Genomic DNA, 14457 nt, shown 5'->3' with positions numbered 1-14457 from the left:
TATTAATACTATATATTACAGATAGCAAGTTTGCGCATTTATGGGTACGATGCTAAAAAATAATGGGTTGTAGGGCCAGGGATTTAGCTTGGTAGCACCGCGCCTGCCTCGTAAGTACAAGGTTCTGAGTTCGATTTCCAGTACAAAACAACAACAACAAAAAACACAATGTGTTGTAGATTCAAAAAATGTGAAGACTGTTGCTCTAGAAAACTGATAGAATAACTGTGACAAATGGATTAACAAAAATGCTCATAGAAGGGTTGGTCCAGCCTGGGGTTCAGAACAGAGGAGCCTGTCTGAAGCTCAAAAGAGAAAGTATCGATTTGCTCTGTGAAGACAGAATCATCACAGGAAGCAAATGGGAAAGGCTGAGAGGCCTCATCTAATATAATCCCCTATGTGTGGAACTGAGAGAACTGGGGTCCAGAGACATTAAGTGACTTACTAAAAACAGCCAAAACAGCACAGATGGTTTGTGGCAGAGCTAGTCCTTGAATACGTGAGGCCTCATTGGAAATGGAATGCTTTATCTACTGTTAAAGACACACTGCTTCACTAATGCTTATGTGTAAAGAGATTTCAGGACACAGACAATGAAACAGCCACAGTCATACTGAAATAGAGAACTCTGAACTGGCAACAACAGAATCATGTGGCTGAAAGCTCAGTTGGAAGTAGCTGTATTTATTAACCTATTGAAGAGCTTAGTATGTTCTACTGTTCACAAGCAGACTCTGGAAACAGACTTTGCAGGTCTGAATCCTACCTAATTAGCAGTTATGTGATTATCAGCAAGTTAGGTAAATATTCTGGGCTTCATTTTGTTTATAAAATGAGATAACAACTGAATTCCATAAGCATGTGTGAGGCCCTGGGTTCAGTCCCCAACATGGAGAAAAACTGAACCCTACAAACTTGTTGAGCTTTTTGTGCTTAGTACAGTGCCTGACACATAGTGGTCACTCATATTATTCCTATAATCATTGGTAAGAAAAAGAACAAAAAAACATGTATTTTCTTCCATACTACCACTTAGTAATTTAAATCATTTGTGGGTTTCCTTCCTTTGCACTTCCTAGCATTTTTAACTGTAAGGTACTTTGATAACTGGAGGGCTCTTCAGATGCTATTTAGAAACCTAGTGCACTAAAGAAATCTCTCTCAGGTTAATCAGGTGGGAAATGAAAACTAAATCTGGTCAGCCAGGGCCTTAGAAGGATTAAAACTTATTATATAGTTCTCATTGCTTTTAAGAAGTTCAGGGCTATACTCATCCCAAAGTGATAACCCTCAAAGAGATCAATAGCCAAGTTTTCTCAGTTCATCCCTATCCCTTTTAACCTGTACCTTGCTACTTGAGAAATCTATGAATAACAAAATGATCTTGGCACTTCCTTTTAAAAATATCTCCCTAGAACCCTCAGGAAAAAAAAAAATTCAAACTGATTAGCAAGATGGGTAAGATCTTTCACAATCAAGCCCCTACCTAGGTCTACAGCCTGCCTTTATTCCAATAGATGGGTTTTTCCTTCTCCTGGGAGCACTTTTTCCTTCTCTTTCTCCTCTTAGGCTGAGCTGAAGTGTCTCCTTGCTGTAAAGTCTTCCTAGTGAACCCCAACCCCCAAACCAGGACTGGTATGGGCAATCAGCTAGCAATCTCCCAAACCCATGTACCAGGCACATTTGTTCACTGGTCCAGTAATATTTCCTCTCTGCCTCTACTCACCTGACTGAGTTTCCTAAAGAGCAGGGACAGTAGCTTTTATCTCTGAATCCCCAGTATCTGCCTATCACAGAAACTAGTACATGGTAGGTGCCTAATAAATATCCTATTGTGTATCAGACTCAAGTACCTCAGTCACCACTCTTGGTCAAACATAAGAGAGTCCTTCTTCAAAGTCTGAGTTACTAGGCTTCTGTTCTTTCCTAATGCTTTCCCCACACTGCCTATTGCCATTCATTGCATATGGTTAGACAGTTAAAGTTTGCTGCACTTAGAAGGAATTTGGGAGCATATATAATGTGTGGGTGAGAAAAATTACAGTGGTGGTTGCATGCCTTTTAGGTGAATATAGGTCTAAAATTTTTCAAACAACCCTTAGATTGTCCCTCTTGTAACTGTCTGTGCTTCATTCATTCACTATATATTTATTGGGTAAATATAGTTGCCAGGCACTATTTCTAGGCTTTGGGGATCCAGAAGAAAGCAGAAGTCCTACTCTCAAGGAACTTCTGCTCTAATGACTCTAAGACAAGATTTTCTTGAGGTTTACCTTAATTTAAGTACTGAGGTCAAAGGGCAAGCTATTGCCCTCTGTTTCAGTTTTATCCCCAAAGGACCAAGGATTTCTTCCTGGTTGGGCTTTGGATCTACCTTGTGGGCTTTCGCAACTGCTTATTCACTGACCTTTGTTTCCTGGGCCCTATCTTTGAAGATTTAGATTATTATGTTTCTGGATTAGATCTGTCTTGGGGGCATGTTTCCCTGTCAATTTATTTGACACTTATCTAGCCTTGTTTATCTATATATCATGTTTTAAAACAAAATAAAGTTTCTCTTCTTAATCCCCTGCCCACTTTGGTATCATCCATCTTCTCTCCCTGGAAGTGATAATGCCGGGAAGCATGGATTGGCTTAGCTGCTTTTATGGGCCTACTAGATGGAAATACGGTTAAGAGAAGCAATATTATAACCTAAAAAGACCTATGGTCTTCTGTTAAACACAGGAACACCTCCAATACACACATGCACTGTGCACACACATACACATTTGAATTTAATCCATAAAATGCAGATCCTTTCCTGAAGGTAGAAAGTAATTTTGGGCCAGGGATTTAGCTCAGTGGCACTGTGCCTGCCTCGCAAGCGCAAGGTCCTGAGTTTGATCCCTGGTACCAAAAAAAAAAAGGAAGTAATTTAGCTCCAGCTTATTGTAACTTATGGAAAGGATGTGACTTGCAGATAAAGTGGTCTCCACTGAATTATATTTCAGTTATTCAGCTGCCATTTTGGCTGCTCTGGTTTACCTTACCTTAAGCAGTTCATAGATGACAGATGACTATGGAATACAGTCTATGCTAATGAGCCTCTGTCATATGTCCCTGGAATACTAGGCCATTCATATACAGTTAAGTTTGGGCCTCATATTTCATCAGATAACAATAGTTTAGAGTAGGTAGTAGAATCAGATTATAGAGAAACAGAAGTAACTTCTCTCCCACGAAGACAAACTTTAGGACTAATTGTGGGCATAAAGAAAATTAGATCAAAGAGGAGTCTGATGGTTATCTGGGACCAAAAGAAAATGTTTTTGATTTTTTTCCCCCACAGTATATTGGCTTAAAGGCACAAACTAGTGATAGGTAACTAATACCAATTTTTGATCTCAAAGAAGGAAATTATGCTAAAAGTGAAATGACTGAAGAGATTAACATACATACATGGTCCTATTTAGCAAATTTACACTAGCATCTGCTCAACTGGACAAAGTTCTTCTATTAGATATTATGGGAAGGTGCTTACCTTGTAGGTTCTCCCTTCTCAAGGAATCTATCCTTCATTAAGAACCCTGTAGAGGAGGAAGATGCCCCCATTCATGGTCCCTCCTGGAAGGAGAGGTACACTGGCCATATTCTTTGCTACATGACTTCCCAGTGGATGAAAGAACAACCCATGCACAAAATTACCACGTAAATTGGGCTAATTAGATTATAAGGTCAATCAGTATCACAAAAAGTCAAGGCATATACTGTATATGAGAAAAATGAATATAATGACCTAAGTTTCAACCTTTCCAATATCCATGTGATCTAGCTGTATTTCAGTTCATATTTAGTTTCTTATGGCTCAGAGAATCACAATTATATTCTTACTGAAGAAATTCAGAGATAAAAATATAAGTTCTAGAGCTAGTTTCCCTAGGTTGGAATTCTAGCTCTGCTATTAATTGTGTTGCCTTCTAAACTCTTGGTCCTTCATCCATAAAATTGTATAGTGGATACTGTCCTTAGAGGGTTTGGAGGAAGATCAAATTCAGTAATGAATATATATGCCAGACACACAATATATGGCCCATAAATGTCAGCTATTCAGTAAGAGGCCTGCTTTTTTTTTTTTTTGGTACCAGGGATCAAACTGAGGACCTTGCACTTGTGAGGCAGGTGGCGGAATCACTGAGCTAAATCCCTGGCCCAAGGCCTGCCTTTTTAAAAGTGAGCTTCAGAGGCTTTCTGTCTCTTGCCACCAAAATAGCTCTGAAGCCTCCTAGTAACCATCCTATCCCAGACCTGAGATACAGCCTACAGAACACCTAATGCAGGTACCTGACTGGTATGAGTGCTAAAGGCACCCCTCTTACATATCTATGTTCTCTTTTAGGAAGCTATCACCTTAAGAGCTCAGTTGGAGACACACTTGACTTGGTATCTATAATGCCTAACATAGAGAGATGTTGAATAAAACAGTGGTTCTCAAAGTGTGGTCCCCAGGCCAACAATATCATCAACTCCTGAGAATTTGTTAGAAACTGTAAATTCTTTGGCTTCTTCCCAAACCAACTAAAACTGGGAATAGGAGTCAAGGAATGTGTGTGTTATTAAGTCCTCCAGGTGATTCTGATGTATGTTAAAGTTTGTAAACCACTAGAATAAAGGTTCTGGTGGAGAAATAACCACTCCATATCTTTGAACAATAGCCTTAAGCTAGGCATGGTGGCACACACCTATAATCCTAGCATTCTAGGAGGCTGAGGCAGGAGACACAAGTTGAAGTCTAGCCTGGATAACAAAAAGGGGGCTGCAGATGGTTGTAGCTCAATATAAAGGCCTGGACTTAATTTCTACTACAAAAATAAGAATAGCCCTATCTGGGGAGGTCATTCACCTTCTCGGCACATGTGATTATGTGGTATTGGAAGGCACAGACATCAGAACCTAGATCAGAGCTCAGCTTGACCATCCTTGTGCCACACTGCCTGGACAGACCTTGTTACATGTTCTTCCAAGTCCTACCAAACATTACAAATGTATTCTACAAGTATTTCATGTCACATTACAGCACAAACTAAATTATCCTTAAGCACCACTCCTAAAGACCTTCTTTATGATCTCTCTGACCTAGACACTACTCACCCTTGGTATAGAATTCTATGCAATGATGACAAATAAGGATCTCTTCTTGGAGAATTCTTCCAACTTGAAGGGCTCCAAGAGCATGTCAACTCTGGGGATCTCATTTCCTGTGCTTTGGCTTTGTCACCTCCGTAGCTGAGGTGACTGATAAACCTGGCTTAGGTATTCTTGTCCCTTTGGTCTTCCTGACCCTGATATTTCAGCAGGAAAACGTGAAGATCTGGGAAATTAGACAGTAAATCCTATGTGGTAAAGAAATCTGAGTAATGGTGAAATACTTTCAAAACATCTAGCCCAGCCTTCATATGAACTACCTCAAAGACTGCTCCCCAAAGAAAACTCTCTGGCTGTCATCCCTAACTTGATTGCAATGCACCTTGTGCTTCAAATGTTGTCTTTCTTTGGTAAACTAGCACTAGCAAAACAGAACTCATTGCCAAGAAGTACTTCCTGATTGTTGACTTTAATGTTCCCTTTCTCCTTTTGATCCCTCAACCATGGGTATATTGTCCCCTGGCCTCCCTGCTGAAAATCCTCAACAAGTTCCCTCCTTTTTGAGATTTATGGCTTTTCAGACATTTGTAGGCTGTGTCCATCTTTGCTCAACTCAAGTCTCCCTGTCCTACATAATATTTAGACTTCCTTTAGCCAAATACCACATATTTTTGGTGCTTTTAATCTTTTTCTATAAATTAGACCTTTCATGGCCTCTGAGCAGTTTCTGGAAATAATATAGACCTAGTCAAAGTGTCATGGATTCTTGACTACCAGGGAAAGCAGAGCGTGGTAAATGCATGTGTCCTTGTGAACAGAAGCATGTGAAGACGTGTGTTGACATATGTCTGTGGCTTTGGAATCAAAAGCTGAAAGATAACCAAGACCCTTAAACATTTTTAGCCAAAACTCCTCATAAAAGCCTGCAGTGTCCAAATCTAAGATTTCATGGGAAGCACTCTTGACTCCTGTTCCCGCCGCCACCACCACCTTTCACTCACTGTGTGGCCTTTGAGCAATTCCCTTCTTTCTTTCATGCTTCAGTTGGTTGAGGTGGATTAAGAAATTCATCATTTTAGAACAGTTAAAAGTACTATGGAAATGCACTTTAATGTTGATTGCAGTGCCATGGTGACACCTTAAATTTTCAAAGTATTATTTAGTCAACCTGCACCATGACCCTGGGAGTGGATATTGAAAGCTGCTCCACCCACATGCCTTTGCACATGTTTACGCAAACCAATGAACATTCAGTTTGAGACTGGGCCATGAAGGGCCTTGACGTTAACTTGTGGAGAGAGTTCTGTAACTTGACCAACCCACCCCAAAGTTTGTGGTTAATGGATTACAAATTTGAGTAATGCAGAACAATAAATCACAACTAAAATAATAAAGCTGAAAGTACACAATTTAAGCTGAAACACCAGTGTTTTTTATCGGAAATGAAAGAAACCATTGATCATAGCAACTGTCTGAGATTAGCAGGGAGCCACATTTTCAAACATCCTGCAGTAAATCCAGAGCAGATCCAGCTGGAAAGCAAGAGTGGAAATAAAACCTGAAAATTCATACCACACTTTGAAGTCTGCTTCTTTCACAACCATGAGTCCCTGATTTGCCCCAACCATTCTGATCTGCTCTTGCTTGCTGACTTTATTTTAAAAGAGACACCAGCCATGCACTTGCATATAATCTTTCAAATGGACTCCAGGTTTTTGCAGGGATGGCTTCCTGGGGAATTTGAGTCCCAGAATACTTTCTCTTACACATGAAATAAGCCATTAATTTCCCTGACTACAACCAGAACAAAAAACTTCCAGCACCAAAAGTAGAAACCATTCTTGGTTCTGGTAAGTAAAACTTTTTCCTTGTATTCATTCCCTAACTCTTCCAGGTACTTCTAATTTTTAGTTTCTCGGTACTAGGAATTCCAGGATGGCAGCCTAATAATATCTTGCCTCCCATGAAGCCAAATGGGACTCCTCAAGTGGACCATGTCATCACATTGATGTAACCTTGTTATATCCTCAGAAGAAAGATAAAGGTCTAAGTTGTACTGAGCTGTAATCTTGCAGAAGGCTTAACTGTCACCATATATCAATGTCACCTACCAACTGTGCCTCATAGATGGGGACTCAGCCAGTTCTTTAGCTCAAATCCCAGGTGACTTTAGAATAGGACATGGCATATTAGGCCAGCTGGCTGTTAGATCTTTTCTGTACTATCACTGTAAGAAAAAGAGGTTTCCTAGGACTGAGGTCCAATAGTCCTTAGTATCTGAATGGCTCAAAAGAAGAACTGGCATTGGTAAGAAACAGAACAGTCACAATAACAAATCACTGAACTCTAAGATCACCTATATGTGTGGAGTTTCTGTCAACAAAGCAAAAACTGAAGAAAATACTTTGAATCACAGTGCCCACTCTAGAATAATATAAAACGTAAATAAAAAAAAATCTTTACTTCTGTTCCATCTCCTTTTAAATGACATGTTAGATGAATAGAACATTACTAAAGTCTTTCCAAGCTCTGATGTTTTAAAATAATGAGAGGAGTCTGAAGATCAGGAGCATCCACCCACTGATGAGATTTTTAATCAGATTTACAGAATGGGAAGAATGGCCTTGTTGCTGATGTTACCCTAGATGAAACATGTTTAAAAGGATCTTCAGAAATTTTAACAATGATACTCTCACATATTTATTACTTCCTCCCTCCCTCTAGGTACTTCTGGCCCTGTCAGTCTGCCTCTTTCCCACACCAACATATATACAACTGGAAGTGTGTACAAACCAGTGAGAGGGAGAAACACGCTGGGAAAGTGATTTTTAACTTTTGTCAATTTGTGTAAGTCCTTAAAGTTCCAATCTCCCAAATGCATTCGATAGTATAGCTTGTGAAGGCAGGCTACAAACAGACAAGCACACAGCACAGATGAGTTATTTTAACTCAATACAGAAAACTCCATCTGCTCCCTCTTTCCTTCTAGAGGCACAATTCCTTCTTGGCAGCAAGAAAAACAGCAGGAAAGTCCTTGGCTTTTGGGGTACACTTCTCCCTTCTCTGACTCTCCCATTTGGAAGGTGGATAGCTCAACAGTGAAATGAAACCTAAATGAAGAGGATCATACTATAGACTCAAACCATGAACACTGGATATGCTTACTCCAAGAAACAACGCAGCAACAAATTTAATAAAGGGAAGAAGGACACAGAAACAAAGAACTCTCAACTTTACAAACATGAGGAGGGCAGCAGCTGGTCAGCTGAGATTAAAGGAGCATGAGAGAGTACCTCCCCATCTCCTGACTTCTCCTCCCCCATAGACATCCCTGCAGCCAGCCAGGGCTCACTTTTACAGCCCTGTGTAGATGACCTTGTTCCAGCTAAGATAGGGGCTCCTTTGATCTCAGCAGGGAGATGTTCTGAGCCTGCAGCTGGCAGATATTAATAGCACAGGATCCGCTGGGGTAGAAGAGATCTCTCAGTTGGGCCAGGTCACTTGTATTCTCTCTTTTGCGTCAGAGCAGAAGGAACTTCATTTCCTGAATCAGCCCCTGCTGGGTACTCCTCTCAGGTCAACTCAGATCATTTTATTGTTGGCTACTCTTGCCTGCTTGTTCTCACCTCACAACTGTTTTCAAGGAAGCACTGTTTAAGCAATGTCCTCTGTTCCACAGCTGAAATCTATTACAGGACTCTGTAAATCAGAAATAAACCCCATCTGTGGGCGTATGCTCCTGATATGCAGACCTACCTCATAATCTTATAATGTCAAAACTGGAGAAGACTTGGGCAATCTTTTATTTATCCAATCTAGCACAGAACCCAAGAAGAAATGGAGGCCCAAAGTGGTTGATAGACTTGTTCAAGATCAGTTAGCACAAAGACAAAGCTGATATAATGGATGTATGAAACAATAAGAGAGCAACATTTTATATGAAACATGAGATATAATATCATATATGAATACATATATCATAACAACCATTGTAATATGTTTGAATAGGATAAATGTTCTAAGACATTTGTTCATTTTAATTAACTGGTAAGTAGCTTCCTTATAGACTTTAGGGAAAATATTTATATATTCTCTTTTATCTGTTCAGCTATACAGGAAAAAAGATGTGGAAAAAGTAATTGTTTCCATTCTCCCTTGGATCTCATAATAAGGATGAGCTGGTAACTCCCCTTTTTGATGAAATGACTATTTTTCTGTAGCAGTTAAACTGCAGGTTAGAACCATTTCTTTTGTCTCTATTTTCCTCTTCTTTACTTCAGATAAACCAGGAAGCCACAATAAAGAATAATGATTGTCAAATGAGGCAGCAAGATACTTTCTTTTGGTTTCTTCAAAGCTGAACAAATGTAGTATTGTGTGTGTGTGATTATAACAATTTATAATGATGTTCCTTTGTGCTTTGTAAGATTCTCATGGTCACTGTTCCTTCAAAGTATGTAGGGTAGTGTTCATCCTGCATTTATTTACTGTTTACGAAATGCCTGTAATTTTGCTAGTCACTTAGGTAAAATATGGACACAAAAAGAATACGACATAGCATCCTTAAAAATCTGCCAGTCAGAAAACCATGAAAAGTCAAATTTTCTAGACCTTTTCTTTATGTAGCTGAGCAAGGAGAGGACGCAGAGAAGGAAGAATGCGAGAGACAAACTGTATAGGCATGGAGGTTCCCGGCAAGAGGTGATCTTTACTTTTGGAAGAAGTGGACTAGGAAAGACAATAAGAGTTGGAAGTAAAAAGGGGAAATGCTCTTCTAGATGAGGTGAGCAATCTCTGCTGCAGTGCGGAGGCAGGAGTGGGAAGGGCAGGCAGAAGATCAGCACACTTGGCACAGGAGTTTCACATAAGGAATAGGTGGGAACTAAGGTTGAACAGCAAGGAAAAATGGAAACTGTGAAAGGCTAAGAGATATTAACTTTATTTAGTGGTATTCTGGAAACTGGTTCACCCAAAATTAAGAAAAACACCTGAGGTTTGCCATTTGCTGATTCCTATGGTGTAAATACTTCTACCCTGGCTGATTATAACAATCCTCAAATGCGTGAATATTTTTAAGCTGGCTTCCCAATTTTAGCTGTTCTCGTAAGACAACACCTAGCTTTTTGAGCAGGACAGAGATACAGTAGAAGTTTAATTTGGTAGCAGCAGAATTGCAATGGTAGATACTAAAATTGAGAAAGTCTTTTGGATTTTATTAAAATAATTCTACCGTGAGTTTAATAAATTAGTTGACCACAACACAAATTACCAAAAAAAAAAAGGGGGGGGGAGAAGATATATTTGGAAAGAAAAACTTAAACAGGCTTGATGAAAGGAGTTGCGGGTGGAAGAGAGAATCTAGATGATTCAGATTTTCAGCCCAAGTGGCAGGAGGATGATAATGTATCACTGAATGTAAAAAGAAAGTATACAGAGCATTTTTTAGCTTTTGTAAATATGTCATTAGTTTTCACACTGAAAGAAACCACTAAGAAGAATGAGTATGGTTCTTGCAGTTTCTGAGACCATAAACCAAGGCTGCCAATCCATGGGAGACCTTCTGGGCAGTCAGTTAGGTGGCTTGTTAGACCTAAAAGCCCCTTGTGTTCCATCACAGACAATTCTCAGAAAGTGGAAAGGGAAGAGAACCTAGACGAGTGAGACACACCTACCCAGGCCCATGGCATTATGCTCGAAATTCAACTACAACAAGAAGTCAGAAATGTCAAGTAGGAGCTTTCAATAAAACAAAAAAACACCCTCTAGCTTTCTGTAATTTCCCCAGCTACATAAAGCTTATTACCATCAAAACCATAGCCAGCCTGACCTTTGCTAATAGGAGAGGGAGGAGAAACTTTTGTACATTTATCACTATGGAGGTTTTTAATCTTTCTGTAAAGCTGATCAGGAATGTACTCAGTACAAAAAATGGCTAAACTGCAATGGGACTTCTGGTGAAGTCAACCTTTGACCATCAGTTTCAAGCCATTTAGCAGTTTGCCACCCCTCATATTAAGGACCTAAGGCAAGTCACAAAAAAGTGACAAACCTCCAGATAGGAATGATGGATGCCCATGAAAATGACTCACTCAAATGAAAAAGTAAGCTCACTTATAGGGCCAGGACAAGACTCTCCAAATATAAGATCAGATGCTGGGAAAGGTGGCCAAGCCTAAATCACCAGGCTCCGCCTGGCTTCACTGGCAATGCCCCTTAGCCACTGTGTCCTACCTCTCAACAGGAAGCAGAGAGGCAGTGGGGCTATATGTCAGAGTCAAGTTTCAGCCTCCCCAGGACAGATCCCTTACCTTCAGACAGGGACAAATCATCAGCTGGAGACACCAGGTCTGCCTGAGAAGCAAGGGCTCTGCTCAGATGGGCTGTAATTTGATTCGTCAAGATAACCTGTGAATGGACAGGGAGAAGGGGGGTAAGGGAAAAGAGAGAGAAGACCAAATTAATTATTAGAGCTATCAAAAGGCAGACTGGTTTAGGAGAAGACTGATAACTACCCAGGTAGAAAAACCCAAGCTCTAACTTTTACCAACTTTATCTTCAGGCAGGGCCTTATCAGTTATTCAAAACCTAGAAAACTAAGAAAATAGGCTTTTTTTCATAGCTTAAATGGCTAATCAATTCTTCCTAAATGCTGAGAAAATTGGGATGGAGAAATGTTACCCTAATAACTAAAAAAAAAAGCTAGCCAGAATTAAGATGCACTTACACGCATTTTATCAACGTTGACTGTGAAAACTATATCTACAGTGTAAGATATTGTTAGTGCTATATAAAATAATAATTTAAAATTTGGATGCCTGTGGCTTCTTCCTCTGTTACCTCAAAAGTCAGAGATTTATTTCCAAATTTGTGAAATAGAAATAAGATTCATCTCTAGAGGAATAATAATTTTTTAAATTAGTTGAATTCTAACAAAAGAAGTCCAAAGTCTCACTATTTGTTTAAAACACAAGTTAACATAAACTTACCTATACAAAATAAAGGTCAGGGCCGGGATTTAGCTCAGTGGTTTTGCCACCTGCTGTGCAAGCACAAGGACCCAAGTTGATCCCCGGTACCAAATAAATAAATAAATAAATAAATAAATAAATAAATAATAAAGTTCAAACACTTAAAATTCCTGGAAAGAACTTCAAAAATACCTAACTTACATGGTCTACTGCCACATAATATTTTCACATTTGGTACAGTCAAGAGATTTTCTTTTCCTAAAAAAAATTTCTCACTTATAAAATTTACCTTATTGTTTTAAAACCTAAAGGAGGAATCAAGTGCAGATTCTCTCCTGAGAAATTGTAACATGCTTAAAAATATAATAATTTCCCAAGATTTGGGGGCTCTCATCCTGGGTAGAAAGTATGGGTATCTTGGTCACTCAGTATGGGCATCTTTGTTCCTTTGGACAAAGCCACTTGGCATCCAGGGCAAGTGTTAGTGCTTAGGACATACATCTAGTCGACTGTCTTGGTCTGTCCTGAGCATCAGCTACATCATCTCCATTCTTTATTATCCAGCTTTTCCATCACACCTCTGTCAATGTCTCTTGGACATGCTAGTGACACACTATAAATCCCATACCAATGGCAGCTTAACTGGGGACTGAAAGGGGAGCAAGACCACAAGGTCAAGTTAATAAATGAAATGTTCTGATAGCAGAGACAACCTCTTAAGGTCTTCAAGTAGCAGAGTCTCGTGAGTCTCCAGTTACTCTGGAGAACAGATCAGGTATTTCAGATTCCGCCCAGCATTTGTTAATCTTATCCCTTGTATTCTTTTATATTGCTACCTTTCATATGGACTGGTAAGAATCACATAAGATATGTGTTCAATTAAAATGGTTGGAAATGGTCAAACAACTTGCTCTTTAAGAAATAACTATTTCACATTTAAGAGTATGAACAAGGAATTGTATTTCTCCCTCTCTTTAAAATATAGAGTTTGATCTTTGGAATTTAATAAAACTAGGTTCAAATTTTGACTCTAGAATTGAATGCCTAGGGAAAGTTATTAAACCTTTGTGCCCCATGTAACTACAGGTAAAATAATACAGAATTGTTAGGAGAATTAAGTGAGATAATCAACACAAGGTACTTAAAACAGTGGTGCTTAGGAAATATTTAATAAATAAAACACTTCGTTATTTCCCTCAGAATGATGATATATAGGCTAATAAATAAGAATATGCCACATGCTTCAGATAATTGATTCTAATAATAGAACACTAAATCATAATTTTCTACATCAGGAAATACTTTGGTACCTGATCATTTCTACCAATTTTAGTCCTTCTAAGTTTTATTTAATTGAAAATAATTTGTGTAAAAACCACAGTAAAAAAAACATAGTAATTAGTTAAAGCAAGGCCGATAAGACACTGACATTATTCTGAAAATATTACATGCTTTATCTATCAAGGGACAAAATAATGGATCTGTCCAACTTCTGAGAGATCTAACTATGTAAGCTTTAATATTTATGGGATTCTTATTTTATTTTTTATTAGTATACATTCGCATTATATAATGATTACATTTCTTGTGGGAAGAGGGTACATATATATAATACATAGTACATAAACATTCAAGTATAAACCTTATAAAAGACAAAAATGTACCTGTTCACAGTATGTGTGTTTTGTAAGCAGTAATTTACTATAATACAGTTTTAAAGTAAAAAATGTTAATTTGCTAGAGTTATAAGGACATTGATTTATGGCCAGCTAATTAAATAAATGATAAACAAACTATTCTTAGTAGTAACATTGAATATTTTTAAATGAGTTCTTTTATCTTTGAAGATACTTTTAATGTAGTACTATCTCAAACTTAGGACATCTTTCTTTCTGTCAGGACAATCCTCTACAAGCAAATCTAAACTAAAATAAATTTAAGAAATGTCATGCTCCTTTTAAAGAAAAGAACAGGATAAAACAAGGTCCAAGGCATCACATACACATATCCCTCTTCAACAGTGAACTGAACAGGGTTTCTTTTTGTGTGTCCTCAACTATTCATGTCACTATTCACAATTTTCCTGGAAGAAAAAAATTAAATAGAAGGAATCACCAACTGGGGCGGGGATTTAGCTTAGTGGTTCCGCTGCCTGCCTTGCAGGCAAAAGGTCCCAAGTTCAATCCCCAGTACAGAAAGAAAGAAAGAAAGAAAGAAAGAAAGAAAGAAAGAAAGAAAGAAAGAAAGAAAGAAAGAAAGAAAGAAAGAAAGAAAGAAAGAAAGAAAGAACGCACGTATGATATATTAGAAAAATAAAGGGAAGTATTTGGATCAAACCTGGGAAAGAACATTTGAAAATAAT

At 38.5% G+C, this 14457-nt stretch overlaps 1 protein-coding gene across 7 annotated transcripts in view; it reads right to left on the bottom strand.

The window, feature by feature from the left end:
• Positions 1–14457, bottom strand: part of Rad51b (RAD51 paralog B) — an 828064-nt gene that overhangs the window by 375312 nt on the left and 438295 nt on the right. For all 7 annotated transcript variants that reach the window (XR_002390446.2, XM_087195304.1, XM_004837341.3 and 4 more), the window contains one exon: positions 11436–11532. Coding sequence is in view for 6 of the 7 variants with exons in the window: in XM_087195304.1 (XP_087051430.1) it covers positions 11436–11532 (97 nt within the window). In the remaining variant the exon portion in view is untranslated. The remainder of the gene's footprint in view (positions 1–11435; positions 11533–14457) is intronic.

Source organism: Heterocephalus glaber, unplaced genomic scaffold (assembly GCF_053883595.1).
Source record: "Heterocephalus glaber isolate CG9 unplaced genomic scaffold, H.glaber_assembly_v1.0 deba00001608, whole genome shotgun sequence".
Classification (NCBI taxonomy): domain Eukaryota; kingdom Metazoa; phylum Chordata; class Mammalia; order Rodentia; family Bathyergidae; genus Heterocephalus; species Heterocephalus glaber.
Note: the sequence above shows the minus strand (reverse complement) of the source record. Positions and strands in the feature narration are given on the sequence as shown.